At 41.1% G+C, this 25491-nt stretch overlaps 1 protein-coding gene across 4 annotated transcripts in view; it reads right to left on the reverse strand.

Moving 5' to 3' along the window:
- Positions 1-1484: 1484 nt before the first annotated feature.
- The window catches only part of LOC147031433 (uncharacterized), a 95434-nt gene continuing 71427 nt past the window's right edge, over positions 1485-25491 (reverse strand). For all 4 annotated transcript variants that reach the window (XM_085863047.1, XM_085863038.1, XM_085863030.1 and 1 more), the window contains 2 exons: positions 19512-19563; positions 1485-4098 (listed from right to left, as the gene is read on the reverse strand). In XM_085863047.1, the coding sequence (XP_085719173.1) occupies positions 3684-4098; positions 19512-19563 (467 nt within the window). In that variant the 3' untranslated portion in view covers positions 1485-3683. The remainder of the gene's footprint in view (positions 4099-19511; positions 19564-25491) is intronic.

The following is a 25491-nucleotide window of genomic DNA, read 5'->3' on the forward strand; positions in this document are numbered from 1 at the left end:
AATTTTTCTTTTTCTTTTTTTAATAAATATATATCTTTATATTAAATGTTAACATTTCATATTGAATTACTTAACTCAAAAACTTGTATCATAAAAAAATATGTCAACATAAAAATTTTATACTTACACGTGTTTTGGGTGTTCTGGGGTTGTGTTGATCATCATTTTCTAATACTTTTCTTGATAAAATATCATTTATATTATCTTAAATTTTTCAATTATTTTTTTTTTCAATTAATTACATAAAATTTTTAAACATAAACAAAAAAAATTAAATATAATTAAATTTGTTTTTTGTTTTTATACAAATAATGTAATAAAAAAAGATTTTCTTCTGTGGACCTGCAGGAATAAAGGAGTGAAGTGATGCATGTTGATCTGCATGATTTGGAATGTTTTAACAATTTTAAAAATGGTCAATGACAAGACATAAAAATATCTATAAATTTAAATATATATATATATGCTATATATATATATATATATATTACATATATATATATATTATTATATACATATATATATATATATATATATATATATATATACATATATACATATATATATATACATATATATATATATATATATATATATATATATATATATATATATATATATATATATATATATATACATATATATATATATATATATATATATACATATACATTACATATATACATATATATATACATATATACATATATATATATATATATATATATATATATATATATATATATATATATATATATATATATATATATATATATATATATTATATACATATATATATATACATATACATATATATATATATATATACATATATATATATATATATATATATATATATATATATATATATATATATATATATACATATATATATATACATATACATATATATATATATATATATATATATACATATATATATATATATACATATACATATATATATATATATATATATATATATATATATATATATATATATATATATATATATACAGACATATATATATATATATATATATATATATATATATATATATATATATATATATATATATATATATATATATATACATATATATACATATATACATATATATACATATATACATATATACATACATATATACATATATATACATACATACATATATATATATATATATACACATATATATACATACATACATATATATATATATATATATACACATATATATACATACATACATATATATATATGTATATATATATATATATATATATATATATATATATATATATATATATATACACACACACACACACACACACACACACACACACACACACACACACACACACACACACACACACACACACACACACACACACACACACACACACACACACACACACACACACACACACACACACCATGTATGTATTTTATATACATATATATATTTGCTCAGTCATGACAATTCAATTATAAAGCCTTTTTTTTAATATAAAAATTTACCAATAATTTCCCGATGACCCCTCCACCAACCCTACCCCATATGAGGGAGGCTTTAAGCCAGGGATGGCTCATCATGCTAAACATGCTTGCACATGTATGAGACATTGAAAACAGATGTAAAACGTTTACCTGATACACGATGGCAGAGAATAGCTTCCAGAAGCGGAATGTGGAACAAATACTGGATGTCTTGGGGAAGGGGGAAGAGAGGTGACGGTGGACTTGCACGTGTAAGGAAAATTGACATGAGCATAAAATTTGTTTGCACATTTTAGAATAGTTTTTGTTTTTTCTTTCTCTCAAAGGAAAGTTATGCACACGATTGGCATATTAAAGTGCAATCTCTTTTGCATTTATATCATCCGAAACCCCGTTATTGCATGGATACAATTTTGCTTTAAGGACAAAAAAAAAAAAAAAAATCTTCTTTGCTGATGTGGAAGAACCTGCAAGCTGCACAGATGCAAAACTAGCCATCGTTAACTCTCATTATGGCTTTTGTCTCCATAATAAATGAGGTTTGTCATACAGAATATAATATTGCATATAACTATATTGCTTTCAGAACATCCAACACTGCCAAAAGTTACTTCAACACCTAAAGCATGCTTAAAAAGAATATAGGGTAAACTGCATATCTTATCAATGTTGCATTAGTCACAAAAGAGAGAGTGAGAACAAATTGAAGAATGAAGAATGCAAAAAGAGAGAAGATAAACTGGACCAGCCAGAAGTAATAAATTCAGAGATTTAAAAAGAAAAAGGAAAAGATGACAATTACGAGCATGGCAATTATCCTATTGTCAAAGCTTAAATGCATCATATAGTTTCTAATGGTTTCGTGTCATGGCTGTCATACTTTATGCAACCTCGTGGTGGTAGTGGCATTTCTGAATTCCCATCTACTCTTTTTTTTTTTTGTCAAAGCATCTCGCTCGCACCAACTTCCGATTCATTTCCATGACCGAGAACTGATCCTGGACAGGTGACCACACGGTCGCAGGCTGTAGAGCAGCCGTTGGAATGAACCCCACAGTCGTGAAAAGCAATGCAACAAAGCTTTACCCATTCAGCCACCAACGTGCTTGATGATGCAACCTTGAAAGATGGTCATTCAATATGACGCTTGAAAACGAGGACTTCGTGTGGATCTGGCATAACGGCTTATGTAGTAGTGTGGCTGATCGGTTGATTAAACTGCGAATGAAGATTCACAATACCCTGTAACGGAAACCTTGCAATTAACAGACCCAGAAGTTTCATTGTGCACAATGACCATGAAAATCCATTGAAAAAAAAAGTCATCCTGCCTCTGGTTTTCTCAGGACTATGTTGAATTATAAGGTTTGAAGTAATTTTATACAACTGGATTTATCTTGTTTTTTTAAAATAGAGAATTAAATCCAGGTCGAGGATTTCATTAATACCTCGATTGAATTGGCTTTCACGAGGAACATGATGATCGTGTCGCAAAGAAACTTGGCTCTCCGTTTAACTTTGCAGCTTGTTTGGCTCAGGGTAGTGCGCGTTTGGCGGCGGAAGCACCAGGCATTCCAGAAATAACATACTTAATGTCAAAAAGTGACAAAATAAATTTCTTATACTTGCTCATAGAGAAACACTGGGAGTGGAAAAGGGGAGGGAAGGGTTAGGAGGTGTGCAAAACTTGCCAACTTTTTGGAAGACGAAAGAGTAAAAATATCTCACCTATGCTGAAGGACAAAGAGGTTGGATTGAACACCTCTCAATCCAAAAAACATTCAACTTGACACTTGTACCTGATCTATGAGGAAGAACTAGAAAGACATCTGAGGTTATTTATGTCTGCAGCTCTGAGCCAAGGCTGAACATTGTACTGTTGCCAGCTTCACAAACTGGGAAGACCAAATACAGTGGACTATGGCAAGTTCCACAGCTTTGATTCACATTGGGACTTGCACCTCCAAACTAACCTTGGGATTAGCAGCAGCGTAACAATATAATAGTCCCAACCGTGATCCAATGGTCTCAGGATCATTTCCATCATGCTGAAGAAACAGCAATTTATGGTGAACACCTTGGAGGAAATTCTCAACCATCTGACCTCCTCCCTCTTAATCGTGCCAAAAGTCTGCAGTGCTCAGTGACAATCACGCTGTACCATTGTACCAAAGCAAGCGGTTCAGGTCCATGATCTTTGTTCAAAATTGACTGGGTGAACTTCCGCAATCTCAGTTTTCACCTCATCCAAATTTGTCACTGGTGTGGCGATGCAGCTAATGTTCGCTGGGCGGCGTTTCTTTAAAGGTAAAGTGTCAATAGGTGGACATCGCTTGGCAGGCCTTGCCGCTACTTTTGTGGACTCGTCTACCATGGCATGAGCTGCTGCGGACTCTCCAGGGCCAGCCATGTTGCCTCGACTTGTACGCAGATCCAGCGGTACATCATGTGGAAACACCGTGTCTTTTGAGGGTGAAGATGAAGGTGGTGAAATTTTTTCAAGACGTGAGAGCGAGGGTTGCTTTCCATCACTGGAGCAATTTGTGGTCATTTGGATTGACGTATGATGTGTCTCTTGTCTCGAATCCATCCATAATCTACGGTTTAAGGAACATGTCGAGCACATTAATTTTCAAGAGAGGTTGCAGCAGTTATTTTATGTTAACTGTATAATGAAATATCAAACTTCAATTTTGTGAAATCATATATCAGGCATGGAGACAGGAAATAAAGATGGGGGAATAGGGGAGTGGAATACCTTCTTAACAACCCTCTTTAAGACGTTAGTCAGTAAAACTCTTGGGTCTCACCATCAACCATGATCTTTCTTGGGCAAATCATATATTCAAGTTGTCTTCCAAAGCCAGTTGCCAACTGGGCATCCTCCATTGTGCAGTCTTTCCCACAACAAATCTGAACTTTTATCAAAGCCTTCATCTGTAGCTCGATGGAGTACTGCTGTTCCTTTTGGGCTGGTACCCCTGTCTCATATCTTGCACTTACTTCTCGAAGTGGGGGAAACAAAGACCCTCAAAATCATTGGAATCTCCCACAATGATTGTACCCAACATGTCACCTCCTGTGTCATACTTTCCCTTCCTTTGATCTCATTCTTCCCCCAAGGGTCCCTTTGCCATGCTGTTGGTGTTTCCCTCACACTGATACAAATGTTTAGTAATTTTGAGGTGGTAGACAGTTGAAACTTGGTAAACGAAAGCAACTCAGCCACAATTCCAGAAAAATAAAAAACAACCGAGAACGAAAAAAACAACTCTTCGAAGTCGACAGATATCCGCCAATCTATCTATAATTCCAGCACTGTGTGTGTGTGTGTGTGTGTGTGTGTGTGTGTGACCGCTGTTTCTCGACAACCACTGGTCCGATCTAATTGAAACTTGCCAGATATATTGCTGGGGACCTGAGGATGTGCCTTTTCAAGGTTTTATATTAATCGCACAAGTGCTTCCCAAGTTATGGCCAATTATTTACCAAACCAATGACAAGACACGTTGCTGCGTAGGCATGGCCGATGGGGAAAGGGTGCCATTTCGTTACCGTGGCGGAGGAGTGGCAATGGTCAATGGCAGCAAATGTCATGGCAAGCAAAGATAGGGAGGTAAACTTGATTTTAATTTGGATTTTAATCAACTCTGTGTGTGGAAGTATCACAGCAGTTGTTACTTCAATGGAAGCGATAATTCGTGGAATGCATGTGAACATTCCGTACGGGCACGCACCACTTCCGGATAGTGATGACACTGTATTCTAATAATTTCTCGATTTCTTATGCGCATTTATAGATAAACTCAATGCCCCAATCCAGTCGTCGTTTACGAGAGCGAAGGAACGACCTGTGTGGTTGTTTGAAAGTTTTTTTTTTTTTGCACGTACGGCCACGCACGTACAGGCACACGAGAGCGAAGGAACGGCCTGTGTAGTTTTTGTTGTTTCTGGCACGCGGTTTGAAAGTTTTTTTTTTTTTTTTTTTTTTTTGCACGTATGGCCATGCATGTACGGGCACGCACTAGTATTATTAAATCATCATACATACTTGTACCAAGTTTGAAATCCCTTCAGGTGTTCTCAAATATCACATTTTACCTGACATGACGTTTGCCTCTTGACCCCATAATGTAATCAGTTTATGCATACATTGTTATACATGCTTGGACCAAATTTGACTTCGATCCCTTCAGACGTTCTTAAGTTATCACGGTAACTAAAACCTATGACGGGGACTCTGACCTTTGACCTCTTGATACCATCTCATCAGTTCATCTTTGCATAAAACTGTATGCTTATAACAAGTTTGATCAAAATCCCATCACTGGTTCACAAGTTGGCAACCAAACATGACCTTTGACCCCAAAATCTAATCAGTTCATCTTTATATCATTTTACTAATTGTACCAAGTTTGACTTAAATCCTTTCAGCTGTTCTTAAGTTATCGTGGAAACGAAAACCATATCACGGACGGATGGACGGACAGCCAAACGGACGGACGGACAGCTAAACGGACAACCTAAAAAAAAAACCACACATGGCGACTTCGTCAGTGGAGGCATAAAAAAAGTTTAAAAAGAACCCAGATTCAAATAATAAACTAGAGGGGGAGCACTCGGTAGACTGCAAAACCTCCGCCGTCAATACTGCTGGGTCACTTCAGTGAACCTGATATCCTATTCATTGTAGGTCAAAACGGATCAGACTCTACTGAGCCACGATTGAATAAACTAAACGAGATCGACGCGCATGTGGAAATGCCAAAAAAGTAAAATCGAAATTTTTTTGAAAAAAAAAGTTGCAAAATTTTTTTTTTCTCTAATAAATTTTTTTTGGGGTTGAAAATCACCTAAAACATGAATGCAAAAAAAAAAAAACTTCCAAAATTTTCTCAGGTTTTTTTTTCTCCAACAAATTTATTTATTTTTGGTTGGAAATCACTTAAATCATGTAGAAATGCAAAAACAAAAATTAAAATATTTTTCAAAATGGCCACCATAGCGGCCATATTGGACTTTGGACCAAGTCCAAAATCTAATTGTGGTGAATTGAGGTGAATTGAGGGACATGACGCGGGATCACATGTTGTGCGTCTCGCGTATAAGGGGAGGTCTCTGCGGCACGAGTGGTTGTCCCCGGGGCATTGCCATTTACATCGGCTGTTCACTTGATGCTCGTTAACTGAAGGTGCTCATTGACTGGTGAGAATGGAGATTATATCGAACTCTGTGCTTACGCGGATTGTCTGCAATGATTAACTGCACATGTATACGTTACTGCTTATGTACTCCTAGCTGAACCTGTATTCCCCGGTGTGCCCGTAGAAGCGGCTCCAATCAAATGGAATAAAGCCTAAACTCTGAAGGTTCATCTCTCGCTCTCATTTCAATTTATTCCATTTGATTTTCTCGGCTCTCTCAACCAACGATGGACAAGATCTACAAACCAGAGAGGTTCGACGCAGACCCAAACGCGACTGACGCAGAAATGAAATGGTCGCATTGGTTCTGTTCCTTCTCACACTATCTGACCATCATCGAGGAAGGAGCCGACAAATTTGCCGCTCTCGTGAATCATGTCTCGCCCAGCGTGTACAGGCTCTTCTCGGAGTGCGACACTTACGAAGCAGCGATCGAGGTGCTGCAAGCGCTCTACGTGAAGCCCAAGAACGAGGTATACATACGACATCTTCTCAACACACGCAAGCAAGCAGCCGGGGAGACAATCGATCAGTTCCTGCAAGCTCTGAATCAGCTGGGAAAAGACGGCAGCTTCCGGGCCGTAAGCGCCGAGGAACACCGAAAGGAAGCCACACGGGAGGCATTCATCCAAGGACTCAGATCAGCCCACATACGGCAACGCTTACTAGAGAAAGCGCAACCCACTCTTGACAAGGTAGTCGATCAGGCACGAGCGATGGATACGGCTCAGCAGCAATCTGAGTCATTTGGGACACCGATGCTGCTAATGAACGCTGCTACGGTGGGAACTCAAGGAACCCCACTGGCACAGACACAGCCAGACATAGGGGATGGAGAAACACCCGAGGAGCCGGATACCCAGGCCACGTCAAACTCCTCAGCAACTGCTCCGGTTGGTAAATGCTTCTTTTGTGGGTACAAAAGGCATCCTCGTCAAAAATGTCCCGCCAGAGATGCCACATGCATGAATTGCGACAAGAAAGGGCATTATGCCAGGGTATGTAAATCTACTCTAAGGAGAAATAAACCCACTTCTGCGGCTCTCTACTCGCAGAATAAATTAACTGCAGCCTCCCGGGGAATCTATCCAAGGCTATCATCAACGTACGAATTAACGGGCATATGGCTGAGGCACTGATTGATACCGGTAGCTCTGAAAGTTTCGTCAACAGCTCGCTAGTGAAGGGCAGGAAATGGGTAATCCACCCGACTGACAATACGGTATGCATGGCCGCCACCTCACTACAATCCCGCGTACGAGGGTACTGCAATGTTGAATTGGACGTAAAAGGGTACACGCATCGGGATGTAAGGGTACTGGTGCTTCGTGATTTGTGCGCAGACGTAATTCTGGGTCATAATGTCCTCAAGCAGCACACGAGCGTCGAAATACCCTTTGGAGGAAGCAAGCCTCGTCTAATTTTAAATGCGTTGACCACCGCGGAGGTGACGTCCCCCAGCTGTTCGCTAACTTGTCGCCGGTCTGCAAACCGATAGCGATCAAATCGCGGCGATATACCACTGCTGACATGAATTTCATCACTTCGGAAACCAAGCGATTACTGGAGGAGGGAATTATAGAACCGAGCGATTCGCCATGGCGCGCACAGGTGTTAGTAACCAGCAGTCAGAACCATAAGAAACGAATGGTTGTCGATTATTCCCAAACGGTCAATCGCTTCACCCAACTCGACGCCTACCCCCTGCCGCGCATAGATGAGATGGTCGAACGCGTGGCCAATTATAAGGTATTCAGTACCATCGACTTGCGAAGCGCCTATCATCAAATTCCCATCCGAGAGGAAGACAAACCTTACACTGCATTCCAGGCAGGGAGGCGCCTCTATCAATTCAGGAGAATACCTTTCGGTGTCACGAATGGGGTAGCTTGCTTCCAACGGGTTATGGACGACATCATCTCAGATGAAAACCTCAAAGACACTTTTGTTTACGTGGATAATGTCACAGTGTGCGGTAGGGATCAGAGGGAACATGATAGGAATCTGGACCATATCTGGACCAAACGAAAACCATATCACGGACGGATGGACGGACAGCCAAACGGACGGACGGACAGCTAAACGGACAACCTAAAAAAAAAACCACACATGGCGACTTCGTCAGTGGAGGCATAAAAAAAGTTTAAAAAGAACCCAGATTCAAATAATAAACTAGAGGGGGAGCACTCGGTAGACTGCAAAACCTCCGCCGTCAATACTGCTGGGTCACTTCAGTGAACCTGATATCCTATTCATTGTAGGTCAAAACGGATCAGACTCTACTGAGCCACGATTGAATAAACTAAATGAGATCGACGCGCATGTGGAAATGCTAAAAAAGTAAAATCGAAATTTTTTTGAAAAAAAAAGTTGCAAAATTTTTTTTTTCTCTAAGAAATTTTTTTTGGGGTTGGAAATCACCTAAAACATGAATGCAAAAAAAAAAAACTTCCAAAATTTTCTCAGGTTTTTTTTTCTCCAACAAATTTATTTATTTTTGGTTGGAAATCACTTAAATCATGTAGAAATGCAAAAACAAAAATTAAAATATTTTTCAAAATGGCCACCATAGCGGCCATATTGGACTTTGGACCAAGTCCAAAATCTAATGGCATGATCCTTGGACCATACCTAACCCCCCTACCAAGTTTCGTCGAAATCCGTCAAGGAGTTTTTCCGTAATACTGTTCACAAACAAACAAACAAACAAACAAACAAACAGATCGGGGTGAAAACAGTAACCTCCGTCTATCTTCGATGGCGGAGGTTAACTCGAGGGGGAGCACTTGGGAGAGTGCAAAACCTCCGCCGCCAATACTGCTGGGTCATTCAAGTGAACCTTATATCTTATTCATTAAATATGATGTCAACAGTGCTGACAGTTATAGTTGTTTTGTCCAACATTTTTTTTTGGGGGGGGGGGGGTTGGAAATCACTTAAAACATGTAAAAATGCAAAAAAAAAAAAAATCTAAATTATGTTGAAAAAAAAAGTTGCAAAAATGTTTTTTCTCCAACAATTTTTTTTTGGGGGGGGGGGTTGGAAATCACTTAAAACATGTAAAAATGCAAAAAAAAAATTTCTCAAACAATTTTTTTTGAGGGGGGGTTGGAAATCACTTAAAATATGTAGAAATGCAAAAAAAAATTTTTTTTTTCTAACAATTTTTTGGGGGGGTAACAATTTTTTGGGGGGGTTGGAAATCACAAAACATGGAGAAATGCAAAAACAAAAATTCTCTAAATTTTTTTTGGGGGTTAATTTTTTTGGGGGGGGGTTGGAAATCACTTAAAACATGTAGAAATGCAAAAAAAAATTCTCTATTTTTTTGTGGTGGGGGTAAAAAAAAATTGGGGGGGGGGGGGGTGGAAATCACTTAAAACATGTAGAAATGCAAAAAAAAATATTTTTTTCTCAAACAATTTTTTTGGGGGGGGGGGGTCCAAGTCCAAAATTTAATGGCATGATCCTTGGACCATACCTAACCCCCCCCCACCAAGTTTCGTCGAAATCCGTCGAGGAGTTTTTCTGTAATACTGCTCACAAACAAACAAACAAACAGAAAGGGGTGAAAACAGTAACCTCCATCCATCTTCGAAGATGGTGGAGGTTAATAATTCTGGCTACCCAACAATAATTCTGGTTAAATTTCCAGTTGATGTGCCCAATCAACTGGAAATTTAAAACATGTATTCCCCATCACTACTAGGTCACAATTGTGAAGTTTCATGTCAATTGATTAAGCAGTTCAAAAGAAAACTGCTTCATATTTTTCTTAAATCCAATATGGTTGCCAAACTCCTCCTCTTCTTCTTTTTCTTTCGGCTGCTCCCATTAGGGGTTGCCACAGCGGATCATCCGTATGATCCGCATAGTGATTTGGCACATGTTTTACGCCGGATGCCCTTCCTGACGCAACCCTGGTCGCCTCTTACGACACACAGGGATATGGTACACCTATTTTTAACCGGGGTATACACCGGCCCAGTATACTGGTACTCATTTCGCCGACCTCGGAAGGATGACAGGCTGAGTCAACCCCCTGGTGTATTAATTCAGTGGCTCAACAGGGCTTGAACTCAGGACCTTTTGTATCCCAAGCCGCTGCCCTAACCACTGCGCCAACACACCAGGCTAATATGGTTGCCAAACTATGCGACATCAATTATTCCTTAACAATCTTGTACACACATGCCTTGGGGAACATTTATGTGAAGTTTCCCCTCGATCTGTCCAACTGTTCTGAAGAAGATTTTTTTATACGTTTCAGGGTAAATCCAATATGGCTGCCAAACCATGTGACCTATGTCATATGTGTGAACCTTTTGTTCCTCATGGAAGGGCGGTCATATGTGTCAAGTTTTGCTTCGATCTATTCAGCTATTTCAGAGATTTTTGAAGGATTTCTTCAATCATGGAATGTCGCTCACTCTCATGGAATGTCACATGACCACAGACGATTTCCTGCCTATAGTGGATCAGCGATCCAAGTTTATCACCGGGACGAGAATCAAAGCCAGACCAGACAGTTCAATGGTAGAAGCAGCTGATTCACAATCATTACTCATCTAAAATCAAGCGAAATAGCAAAATGGAAAGATGCAAACCGACCATGATGATAACTCCAATTGGCTCTGCCCTCATTGACATTTCATGTGCAGCAGGTGGCCGCTGGTTTGCATAGTTTATGATGCGGTCGTGGCTGTGCCACTAATGCATTGTGCCCCCTGTGGGTCAGAGGAGGAATTTTGAATTTGGTCAGGGTGCCACCAATAATTCGTCTAGTCTCTGCGAAGGACGCTGCAGGGTCTTTTACGTCCACCAACTAAAACTGGAAGATGGAAGGACCGGTTTAACGTCCATTTGAGGGATGGCGAGTGTGCATACCTCCAGGCCATCCTGCCAGCCTTTCTTAACGGCATGTGATGTGGAAACAGCTTCAAGAATATGACAATCACCTTGTGTTCTACCTTGGTTCATAAGCTCCATCCCTTAAAGTTTGACTTTGAATCAAACTTTTCCTAAGTGTTGAAGGGAAACCCACAACCGTTTTATTCGAAAACGTTTTTACATGAAAAACAAAATTAATTTGAATCCCAGCGGCATTAACAAATATATCGAGCTCTTTCCTCACACTCACTGAATCACTTGGATAAATGTTTAGTACTTTCTCGGTGGGTTAGAAAGTTGAAATTTGGTGTACTGATGTAATGCAAAGCCATGATTCCAGAAGAAAACGTCACAAAACTGTGCGTGATTGCTCAAACTAAACTATGGAAACAAAAGTCAGCCTGTGAAGCCTTGCTCCATTGGCCCAGGAGGGGGGTGGAGGTTGCTCACAGACAGACATGTAAACCAAAGACAATGGCACATCATATGAACTTGCAGGAGCAAGCTGAGCAAGGTGCGAAGCAGGGGCACCAGCCCGGAGGGGAGAGGAGTGCTCCATCAAGCCACAGATGAAGGCCGTGTAGATGGATAAGAGCTCAAGTGTGCCATGGAAGGACTTTGCACATCCGAGGATGGCTTTGGAGGCCGGCTTTGAAAAGTCGTTTGCCCAAGAAAGGTCATGGCTGAGAGTGAGACTGAGAGCCAAGAGTTTCATTGACTAAACTTCTTTGAGAGGATTGTTAAGAAAGTAGGTGGGAGAGGGTTTGCCATCCGATCCTTTTGGAGTGAAAGAGGGAAAGAGAGCTATTTCTCAAGACTGAAAGACATATTCAAGTGTTTGACAAGTTTGTGATTTTGTCAAGGTTTGAAGAGAGGGAAGAGGCTGCTGCCGGTCTATCTGAAGGATGAGAGATGTCACAGCAGAAGGTGGAGTCATCAGCACAGAGATAAAGAGAATTTTCCAGAGTCAGAGATTGTTGATGAAGCTCAGGAATAGGACTGGGCACAGAACACTGCCTTGGGGCACTCCAGCCTTGACAGGGAGAGGAGAGGACAGGATGAAAAGAGCAGACAGACTCAGTGAAAAGGGAAGAGAGAGGAAGTACAAGAGCAACAGAGCAGGTTTTTAAGGACATGTGAGCTTATGTTCTCCAGTCCTGTTGCAGAATCAGAGCTGAGGGTCACCAGAAACGTCTCAATCTTCTCAGGTGCAAAAAAGACAGAGTCTCAGAGCAGTTGGGTGGGGTGGATACAGAGAGCGAGGAGCTGGGGATACAATATTTGGAAGCAAACTAGACTTGGGCGAAAGAATCGATTACTCTGTTAGAATCGATTCCCTCCATCGGAACTGGGAATCAAACCCAAAATTATACGGAACCGATTACCCACCTGTGACGACGGTTCCAAGTCTCTGGAGTCGATTCATACTATGCCTTATCTTACTTTGTCAATCAAGAATCCATTCCTTGGTTCAGAAAATTACATCAAAAGCTTCTCCTGTCATTCTTTACAAAACAGCCAAAGACAAGTCTGTTTTTCTGCATCTAGTTTGTTCAAATTGTGAAGAAAATGAGCAGACGGACTCACGAAGTGTGTGTGAGAGAGAGTGTGAGAGAGAGTGTGAGAGAGAGTGTGAGAGAGAGTGTGAGAGAGAGTGTGAGAGAGAGTGTGAGAGAGAGTGTGAGAGAGAGTGTGAGAGAGAGTGTGAGAGAGAGTGTGAGAGAGAGTGTGAGAGAGAGTGTGAGAGTGAGAGTGAGAGTGAGAGTGAGAGTGAGAGTGAGAGTGAGAGTGAGAGTGAGAGTGAGAGTGAGAGTGAGAGTGAGAGTGAGAGTGAGAGAGAGAGAGAGAGAGACTTTTCCTTCCCGGATCCGACAGACAGCATTAGCTTATTGTATCTGTTTCGAGTTTGTGAAATTACAAAATCATCATATATATGAACATCAAGATATTGCGGCATATTTATTCACAGCAAATAAAAAAGTCAGGAGCGAGCGGTCGTATTTGCCTTGTGTCGTGAGTGCTCTCAGAAAGTATTCCCACCCCGTGACTTTTGTCACATTTTGTTGTGTTATCGTCTGAATTTAAAATGGATTAAATTAAAAAAATTTTGTCACCAATCGACACAAACTACCCCACAATGACAAAGTGAAAACATATATTTAGAAATTTTGACAAATTCATTAAAAATGAAAAGCTGAGATATCTTGCGTCAATAAGTATTCAATCCCTTTGCTAATTGCTATGACACTCCAAATTGAGCTCAGGTATATCCAGTGTCCTTTGATCATCCTTGAGATGTCTCCACAACTTGATTGGAGTCCACATGTGGCCAATTCAATTGTTTGGACATGATTTAGAAAGAAACACATATATATATATATATATATATATATATATATATATATATATATATATATATATATATATATATATATATATATATATATATATATATATATATATATATATATAGGTCCCACAGTTGACAGTGCATGTCAGAGCAGAAACTCTCCCATGAAGTCCAAGGAATTGTCCGTAGAACTCCGAGATAGAATTGCGAGGAGGCATAGATCTGGGGAAGGGTATAAAACAATTTCTAGAGTGTTGAAAGTTCCCAAGGGCATAGTGAGCTCCATCATTAGGAAATGAAAAAAGAAATGGAACGACCCTGACTCTTCCTGGAGCTGGCCGTCTGACCAAACTGGGCAACTGGGCAAGAAGGACCTTGGTCAGGGAGGTGACCAAGAACCCAATGACCACTCTGACAGAACTACAGAGTTCCTTGGCTGAGATGGGAGAACCTGCTGGAAGGACAACAATCTCTGCAGCACTTCACAAATCTCGGCTTTATGGGAGAGTGGCCAGACAGAAGCCACTCCTGAGAAAAAGGCATGACAGCATGCCTGGAGTTTGCAGAAAGGCACATGAAAGACTGAGAATATGAGGGAAAAGATTCTGTCATCTGATGAGATGAAAATTGAACTCTTTGGCCTGAATGCAAAGTGCTACGTCACATGGAAACCGAGTACAGCTCATCGCCCTTCGAACACCATCTCCACCATGAAGCATGGTAATGGCAGCATCATGCGATGGAGATGCTTTTCAGCGGCAGGCACTGGGTAACTCGTAAGAATGGAGGGAAAATGAGTGGAGCCAAATACATGCAAATCCTTGAGGAGAACCTGCTTCAGAGTGCAAAAGACCTTTGACTGCGGTGAAGATTTACGATCCAACAGGCCAACGACCATAAGTATGCAGCCAAAAGACTCAGAACAAGAATGTGAAAGTCCTGAGTGGCCCAGCCAAAGCCCAGACTTGAATCCCATTGAGAATCTGTGGAAAGGCTTGAAAGATTGCTGTTCACCAACGCTCCCCATCCAACTTGACAGAGCTTGAGCAAATGTGCAAGGAAGAATGGGAGAAAATCTCCAAATCCAGACGTGCTAATCTGATACAGACATACCCAAGAAGACTCGAAGCTGTAATCGCTGCCAAAGGCGCTTCTACAAAGCATTTACTCAGGGGGTTGAAAACTTATTTATGCAAAACATTTCAGCGTTTTATTATTAGTTAATTTGAAAGAATTTCTAAAAACATGTTTTCACTTTGTCATTGTGGGGTGGTTTTTTTCTTTTGATTTTTGGTGACAAAAAAAATGTAAATTTAATCCATTTTGTAACACAACAAATTGTGACAAAAGTCGAGGGGTGTGAATACTTTCTGAAGGCACTGTACACTGTCCAGGTAAACTAGGTTCAACTTTTTTTAATCTGATTGAAAAAAAATTACCATTGTCCTCAAGGTTTGGATTAATTTGAAGTAACATTTACTCCTTTGGCATTATTTATATAATATAAATCTTAATACCAACAATGATTTTATTTACTTACTCATGAACATAATTTTTACACTCAAGTTATTTCTCTTTATTCCCCACGCCACAGAAGATGGATTGAGGTTACGTTTTTCACCCCGATTGTGTGTAGGATATCTCATAAAGTTACGGACGGATTTGGACGAAACGAGTTGAGCAGGTTGCGTGTGTGACGAGGACAAATTGATAAGATTTCTGTGACGAATCGGAATCGATTCCTTTCAGGATTGAGACAGTATTTCAGAATCGGAATCGATTCTTAAAAATTTAAGAATCCCCCAAGCCTAAAGCAAACACAGAATTGAGGCACTCGGCCTTCTCACGAACGGAATCGGCTGTGGTGAAATTTGGAACTAGAACGGCACTCGGTAGAGCGCACGCATACCTCCGCCAGCCTGAACAGTTTACGTTTTGTATCCCTTTGATAGGCCGGATCTGGATCCAAACCTGAACCTATACTGAATTGGCTTGTTCTTGTCACCTTACCAACTCATCCACCAAGTTTTGGCAAAACTCCTCAACTTTTTGAGATAGCATGTTATATTTCAATTTTTGGGCCTCTTCGTCCGTATCATCATTTCGTCCGTATCACACACCCAACCTCTTCACTAAATTTTGTCCGAATCCGTCCACAACTTTTTGATACATCATGCCAATGATTTCACAATGATGTTCGCAAACAGACAGACAGACAGACAGACAGACAGGGGTGAAAGCATAACCTCCATCCACCAGTCCTGAAGTTAATATCAGGGGCGGTAGATAGAGACCAATCCTGAAGTGAAATGGTTGCTTACATTCCCTGCCAGTTTGACTGAGTGAACTGCCTGACTCACCGGTGCTGAAGCTGTTATCTGAGAATAGCTCGAGAGATGTTGACCTTCATAAGCACATGATCAGATAAATCGATTGGAGCAGAGAGGTTTTTGGGGAAGTTGGTCATAACCAAGTCCAGAAGGGAGAATTTGCTATTAACAGAAATGAGAAAGTTCACAGATTGAGTCGGTCCCATGGATTCACAGAAGTTCTCTGCTGAAGTTCCATGGCTAGTGAAACAGATGCCAGCACCCAGCCATTTGACATGTTGAGAGGGGGCTGGACAAGGGGGAAGCTGATTGGGGGTGGTACGAAGAGGAAGCAGTGAGGGGGTGGGACGAGGAGGAAGTAGATAGGGGGTGCAGAGGGTACTGGCATGGAGGGGGTTTGACACCATGTCTACATGAAGGGGAATTGATTGTTGTGTGCACACAACCTCTGCAAAATGCACTTCTCAGGAATCCCAAACTGGATGTATGGTGACAGACTTCATGGGTCCATCCATCCATTAGGACCATACTCTGTGCAGAGCGTTGGTGCTGCCTAAGCAGTCTCCTTGGATATTGGGCACAATCCTGGATGGGTCGCCACTCCGACACAGGATACCAACAAGCTGGCACTCATTTTTGCCGACCTCGGAAGGATGACAGGCAGAGTCAACCCCACCTCGTATTAATTCAACAGCAGAGTGGGATTCCCAGGATCCTGGGAAGCCAAGCCCACAACCCTAACCATTAAGCCAACACCAGGCATAAAAACGATATAAATCGCACGATATTTCAAATATGTATTGGGCCCGATATGTTCTCGTGGATCAGTGGCGGAGTGATATGTGGCGGAGGTATGCGCTCTACCGAGTGCCTTTCTAGTATTCAATGTTATTAACAGCCTTTAAAAAAAAGAAACATTTTATTCAGTGAAGATTCATTTTGGGGGCATTGAAAAGGAGAGGAGATAGGGAATGAAGGAGTAACTGTGCGCAGCAGATTGAGTTTGGTTTTTTTAAATGTTGTTTTTATTTGTTTTTTTTGGGGGGGGGGTTTAGAGTGAGGAGGGGAAAAGGATTAACCTGGGGTATAAAAGGAGTGAAAATGAAGCACGTGCGGTCAAAACTGGAGGCAGAAGCAACAACCCAACTATAGCCCAGCCCTACATGCGGACATCGGACTTCACCAGGGACACAAATTCGACGATTCAACACAACAAAGTATGGTTTGGCACAGAAAATTGAACAGAAACAAGACAATCAACACAGGAACGAAAATAAAACAACGTATCTGGTCCTGGAAACTTACCTTGTAAAATTTAATGGAAGAACTCGCAAACCAGCAACACACGCGCAGCAACCCGGAACCAGAAGTTTTTCATTGTTAAATCTTCCGCAGGATCGACGTTAAACGTTAAACCTTCCCCAGAGATTGGCAGCTAAGGCAGTAATTAAATTTACATAGCAAGCGAACCAACCACAACCTCTTTCACAATGATTTGTATCACTTCTAAGTATTTAAAACACGCAATTAGTTGAAGTGACACAAAAGTTGTATTTTTAAAGGTGAGAATTACTCGATTTGATAAGATGTCTCCGCGTAATTTGGCGTTACTTATTGATGTTACCGTGCCATAGTTTTCCCAATATCATTGGTAAAGCTTACGTCGAGATGCTGATTCGGTTAGTATATCGTCAATGCACAATGGCTAATGGGTGCGGATTTTTGGAATCAATTTGTTCCGATTTCTTGATTAAAAAAAAAATATATCCGTTTTTAATTAATATTTCTCCGATAATTGAATTGCTGCAAGTGGAGCCAATGGCTCAGGCTTGTGTGCACTGGAATCGTGAACTAATCCTCTCAACTAGCATAACCGATTTGCTTTTATTGCTTGACATAGACCGCACGATGGTATATTTGACTCCATTTAATCCCAATTTTTTTTTATATCCACGATATTTATATTCACAGAAAAAGATAACGGCGAAAGCTCCATCATTAGCTTATTTTCTTTCTTTCTTTCTTTTCTATCGCTGCTATCCTTGGACGGGAACATTTATGTTTCTGTCAACGGCATTATAACCGGCCCACGCAGAAGTCGTCTTTATGTCTGCTCGATAGCACAACGCTTATTGCAGCCCACTTAGCTTTTACAAAGAGAATTTGCCAATTTTTTCACCTGAGAAACACGGCATTGCAAGCGATGTACAATGCGATGATGTCACACACCAGGTGACACCTGATGTTGCCATCCAGCAATGTCCGAGCAACAAGGTCACTTTGTGTGCGGTATTCCCGCACCGCGACTGGGTTCACCATGAACGGGATTCCTGATTATGTCAAGCTTCCCAGTGTATACGAAACAAGGATGTCAAACGTGTGAATCGGTGAAACGTCATTTCCTCCAGTCCCTCTCGCGTATCTCGCTTTTGTGAACACGTATTCCGTTTCACCGATTCACACATTTGACATCCGTGTTTCGTATGAACTGAGAAGCTTGACATCATCAGGAATCCCGTTCATGGTGAACCCAGTAGCGGTGCGGGAATACCGCACACAAAGTGACCTTGTTGCTCGGACATTGCTGGATGGCAACATCAGGTGTCACCTGGTGTGTGACATCATCGCATTGTACATCGCTTGCAATGCCGTGTTTCTCAGGTGAGGAAATTGACAAGTTATTTTTGTGAAAGCTAAGTGAACTGCAATTAAACTTGCACAGATAAAAGTAGCAATTTAGCTCAACCAAAACGGCAAAGATCTGACAATGGTCATTGTTGCCCAGTAGTCATATTTTTGTCTGTACTGAAAAAAAAACAAAAAACATTTCATGCAACTTCTGACTGATCCTTTTGTGGTGGCCGGTCACATATAGCCAGTCTGTAGACAAGGTTCGTATAACCACTTCCTGCAATTTGCCAAGTGTCAGAACTGGGATGTGGACATGGCACAGGCACAGGTCGACCGAACAGCTTTTACATGCCCCCTTCGTTACCTTGTGAAAGCATTCAGTTTGCTCAGTGTTAGAATTCCAGTTTGAGCGCGAATGCGAAACGTGCGTCCGAGGAACTGAAGTAAAACTGACGGGATGCAGGTTTCCAAGTCTGAGCTCTGATACTTAGCAAAGTGCATCGTTTTACTCCATAAATCTTGTGACTGCAGTTGAGAACAATTCAGAAATCATTGGCTGTCCAATTGAGAAACTGTCAGCATGTGGAGAGAGTGAAACAACCTACTTGTTTTGTTCATTGGAACTGTTGCTGCCACGGTTTCCATCATCGTGCAAACCTGAATGGGGGGTAAGGGAAGGGAGGAAGGGGGGGGGGGGAAGAAGTTTGTAATTAGCAATTAAAATAAAAACTCTTGTTAACTATTACAAGAAACCACTATGTGACATCACATGGCTTAAAAATGGACAAATGTTTATGAAGCAGCTTTGCAGCCATCTTGGTTCGTTGTATGAACAAAATACAACCTTCTCACATTTTCCAGACGAGTGCAGCAAAGGAATACACAATCCTTTAAATTGTTGTTCAGAGCGAGGTGACTAGAGTGTTATATTCTTTTTATTTTTTTTTTAAATGACGACCGTTTGTACGTCGTGCAGCTGATCCGTATGCTCACTCCGGTCTTTATGCCCCCACGATGTGAGACGGAGTGTTCCAAGTTCAGGATCGTTGATTGTACTGGACCCTGACCATTTTTATTTTTTTCCATTAGGCTCGTCAACCATCCTTTCTGCTGCTTCCATCATTCCCTGTTCCAACTAATTCGGCCTGAGAGATCAATTGGCCAATTACACCGCACCGTTTGTTCTGTTCGTGCTTTTGCATTTTTCCACAAGGACCTCTTTTACCCTCGGCCTTGAGGCTATTCTATGTATTCTGAGGAAGGAGCTTCGCATCGAGGGATAGAAGGGGTGGGTGTGTGAGGCTATGTTCCAAAAAAGCTACAACGTGCGAGCTGCAAATGAAATTGCTTTGGGCCAATAGGACGTCGAAAACAATTTGGCCTCCTTTACACGTAACAGCAAAGCTTTAGGAATTGTTTTTTTTTCATCGTCACCCCTGAGCGCGGTGAAACCAGCTTATCAAACGCACACGATCATTGCATTCTTCACTTGTGTGCCACGTCGACCCGGCTGTCTACGTCGTATTCGTGTCAGCTCATAACAGCCCATAACGGGGAAGGAGTCGATTGTTGTCTGATGGAATGTGATGTCATCATGTGGTTAACGTGAACTCTCCTGACCCGGTTCCGAAAAGGTTGCAGGATTTTCCGCAACGCACAAGTTTTACTGCCATAGACGTCTCCTTTCTCTTATTCCTGCCCAGTTTGTTCATTCTAAATTTCAAATGACAAAAGCCTTGGACAAATCTTATGCTTTTTAGATAGAAACGGGAGGAACAGGATATGAAACAACTGTTTGTTTTTTGTGATAACTTTGCCGGGTCAATTGACAAGATGCGACAATTGATGCAACTCGTTGTAAAGGAATGCGAAGCTACGTAAAGGAGTGAAAACCCCAAAAGATGCTCAAGCCAATCTGACAGCTAACAACGACTAAAATCAATTAGAAAATAACACGAGGTATAGAATTGTGTCAATTCATCAGCAAGCAGCAGCGTTTTCAATTATTGTGCACATGCACAACAGGCCCGTTTGTGCCCCCCTCCTGTTGGTGGCAGTGCGACGTGGGGACCTGTTGAGCAAGCCTGCGAGTGTTGTCGTATTCATGTTGAAAAGCTCCAAGTACTAGATTTATTTTGGACCACATAACGATGATGAAAGCAAAAAATGGTGGAGTTTTATTTATTTGTTTATGTTCAACCTCTTCTCCAGGTGTGTGATTCGTTCTATTTGCCTTTACAACCCTGTTCATACATTGGTGTTTGTGGTACTGCCAAACCTATGCGTGGATGTTCTCTACGTCCTTCCTGCCCAAAGCTCCCTCTCCACTCCACGTCTGCCGCATTCAGGCTTCCACCTCTCCATTGTATACCATTGCATCACCACCTCCTGCACCTTTTGTCACACACCTTGAACAGCTGATTCTCCTGCAACATAACTATAATTTCCTGCAAGCATGTAACAAGTGGCACTTAAAGGCCAGCTATGTGGTGTGAGCATGCACCACAGCACTTGACCTCACACCAGTCCACACACCTTCCCTTCCTTCCCACCCCCTCCCTCCCCCAATGCCTACCCCCCTCCTCTTCCTCCAGCTCTTGTGCCTCACACAACACTGCCCCATCTCTTCGTTATACTCTAACATCTGTGATCTCAATCCCAACAACTATGACCTCACTTGTCAGGTCATATCATCATTATCTAATATTATAATGTTCTTTTGTGAAACCTTCATAACAAGTGATGTACCGGATTCCATGTCTCTTCATGAATATTTGTTCTATCACCCTGACTGGCCTGTTCCACACATTAGAGGTGATATTGGTGTCTTTGTTCGAAATATTCTTCTCCAGTCCTTTTGCCTCTCTTTCTATTCCTAACACCCTAGATCTGAGTATCTTTGACTGTGTCACCCTCCTCCATCTCCCCCAACACCTACACCAACCTCATGTTGGTATGTGTGTGTGCACTGTATCGCCCGCCACCCAAGTGACAGCTATTTACTCAATCCTCTCTACTGTCATCGACTACCTCTGATATGGCTCATCCTTGCTCCCTATTCCTCTGTGGCGATTTTAACTACCACGATGCTGAAAGGCTAGGTATTGGTCCAGTGACCACCTAGCATGGTATAAACCAACCAAAACCGTTTGTAAGGCAACAGGTCCCACCTAATCAGTCAATTATCCTTCCTGGACATCACCAACAGGTTCGCTTTCCCTGCTTGATTGCACAATGCAAAACTTTCCTCATACATCCTGCACTAACTTTATCTGCTCCTCTCGGCCAACCAGATCCGATTTGCCAGTGATCCAAGGTTTGCATATTCATCAAAAGCAGGATAAAGCCATTGGTCAACATCAGTGTACTTTCACATGAATTGTAAATACATTAGTAGACAATGGACAACCACATGGTATAGATAGGATTTGAAACTGGATTCCAATCTTCAGGACCAGAGATTCAGATGGGAACACCAACAGGCCAAACCAAACCGTCCTTGCCGGTGACACTTTATTTCATTGGCAATCTTTCTGATCCTTCACAGAATCGTTAATCACTCATTTCACTCCTATCCGTAAGGGTGCCAAGATGACGACTATTATTACTACTAAATCCCACATTCATGTTGGATCGGTCGAGGAGGAAGATTGGCCCCACATCTTTCATGAACCACCTTTTCAAGCCTGATTTTTTTAATTGGTGAGTGATGGTGATAACTCGCTACTCGTTGTGAAGGACACCATTTGATAACTCACTACTCTTGAACATTCACCAACTAATGCTAGCAGATGGAACACTCAGCTTAACATCTATCTAAATTCCAAGGGATAGCACACTTTGTTATGCAACATAAAAGGTGCGAAGCCAGATCCTTCAAATTAGACGTCAGCCTTATCGCCGAATCAGGAAGGTGATCAAATCAATAATATCAGCAGATTTTAAGGTCTGCTGCTTTCAACCCATTAATATAAAATCATAAATTTGGCTTCTATCCCGGCCATTACACTCTCCAGCTAACGTAGCAATGGATCGATGCTCTGAGCCTCAAAGCTGGAGGTCACAGAAGTACCACTGAACATCTCTCAAGTATATTTGACACCAGTCCTGGTCACTAAACCTTCTACCAATGACATCTGAGGTGCCCCACCCCCTGACCTTTGGTCGATTTTATCCACACTGGTAAGCAATGCATAGCCTTGGATGGAATACTATCTTCTGCTTTAATCCTGGCGGCAAAATGTTCTGAGATCTATCCTGTTGACCTGACCAGCCTATTTCGTCCAATGCAGGACGAAGGCCTCCTTCAACATGGTCCATTCTGTTTTATCAATACAAATCGAGGTCATTGTACTCCAATAAATTTATCAGTTTAATATATATATATGTATATAAAATATTTGGCCTACCTTTGCTTCTTCTAGGACCTTCTCTAGATTGCCAAATTGCAATCCTTGTTGTCCACCGGTTTTCCATTCGTGCCGTGTGTCCAGCCCAGTTCAATCTCAGTTTTTTTTTGTCGTTGTTATTGTGACCAGAATGCAAAGGAATGGTTTTCTGTCTGATCCAACCGTTTCTCTTCTGGTCCCTTTTAGTTATGCCAAGACAGCATCTTTCCATAGGTCTTTGTGAGGTGATAATTTTTCTCCGTTCTTTGTTCGAGACCGTGGTTCACTTTCATGCCATTACTGGGAGAACGCACTGATTAGAATCTTTCCTTTTCAGATACAAGGGTAGTTTGTTTTTCACAACTTTGGTAACTTTCCAAATGATGTCCATCCTGCTCGAGTGTGTCTCTTCACTTCAATTTGATCAGTTGTTTTTTTTTCCTTTAATTTTTTTATTTTTTACAAACGGTCCCAAATCAAGGTAATTGCTGGCTTCTTTAATTTTGCAATGATCTATTTGAATGTCTTCCTTTTTCGCATTGCAGTTGAATATTAATGTTGTTTTTGTCACACTCATTTTTCGTCCAATCATATTAATCTCCAAATTGAGCACTTCCATCATTATTTTCAGTTCTTACAGCATTATGTGAAATCCTGGCACTCCTGTATGAAATTTTTTTTTCAGAATCCTATCCTGTTCCTGCCTTATATTAATGACCCTCTTGGCCTGCTTAGAAAACTCAACATATCATTTCACAGATGGCTCTTTGTCATTGGAGTGAAGGTCCTTCACTCCAATGACAAGCAGGCCGTGACCGCATCCTTCTCTAAAAAAGAAAAATAAAATAAAAATCACCAAGAAAAGTTCCAAAAAAAAGTTTCGGTCTGTCAAAAAGAAGAGGCTCAAAAATCACCCGGAATGCGTCACCAGTGCCTTAAAGTTCCACCAAGTCATTGTCTCTTTAGAAAAACCATATTACTAAAACTCAAATTAATTTCTGCAATTAACTTCTGGCAGAGGTCTCATCTTTAAAGCTCTTTGGACGAATAATCTAACGCTATCTTTCCTGGGTCAACCAGGTATAAAATCTGGCCTCCATGGCTGGGTGGTGGCACTTTGGTGGAATTCTCCGCAGAGGAGGGTTATTCTGTTGCTAATATCAGTCCCTAATGGCGAACAAGGCAATAATCCACAGTGTCATGAAGTCCTCTGTGGCCTGGTGCCAGTAGATCCCACTATGTGTCATTAAATCAAATTCCCCAAAGGTCATTGGAATCACCCAGCAGGATGTTCCAAAGTCTGGTAATTCCATGCACTCAATAATTACAAACAAAAGTACAAGCAACGTTCAGAAATTCAATATAAAATGTGCTTGCATTAGCAACACCAAACTTACGATGCACGCCAATGACGTTTTAACTGTACACGTGAGGTTTGATAGATCTGTTGTCAACTTATTAGTGATGATCACAATGCGCCTTGGTAAGGCTTCCGCAATTCAGCAAAATTTCCCAAGGAGCTTTATAGCAGTCGACAGAGCAAAACAAAAAATTGAAAGAAAAAAAGAAAGACTAGTTAACAAAATCATAGTCGATGTTATTTTAATGAAAATAATCACAAGGTATATATATGTTGTTACGTTTGAGGGGGGGGGGTATGCATTCAAAGGGTAATTAGGATGTTTAATTAGGTATGCCATGCTGTTCGAGTGTACCAGGATCTCGATGTAATAAGTAGCAATTCAGTGGTGATGAGTTGTCTAGTAAATGTCCATTTCTTCAAGGGGGAAATGATAATTGTCACGTAATTAGATAGGGACACGGGATAGGGTAAGTGTGTCTGCGTAAACCCCTTTTAGTATTCTCTGGAGGCTTGCCGTGACGTCACAGGGCAGTGCTGCGGATGGCTCCGCCCCGTGATCACGATTGGCGGAAGGCGACGGCGGTGGGCCAATAAAACGGCTCAATTGGAAGTGACGAGGACGGGAGGATAAAAAGGTTCTGTTTGGGGTTGAAAAGGAAGAGGAAGAAGATCGGGACAGAAAAACCGTTTTGGTGGAGGCTGTTGTGCTGGGAGCGTGCTAGTTGTTGCGCTGATTCGATTCTGTTTTTCATCGTGTCTTGGAGCCTTGCTTAGCCTCGTGCCTCACCTTGGTTGGCTCTGGGGTTCTGCTGGCTTGGAGTACGGGGTCGAACG

The sequence above is a fragment of the Eptatretus burgeri genome, chromosome 2 (genome assembly GCF_056783735.1).
Source record: "Eptatretus burgeri isolate ZD-2024b chromosome 2, Ebu_testis_v1, whole genome shotgun sequence".
Taxonomy (NCBI): domain Eukaryota; kingdom Metazoa; phylum Chordata; class Myxini; order Myxiniformes; family Myxinidae; genus Eptatretus; species Eptatretus burgeri.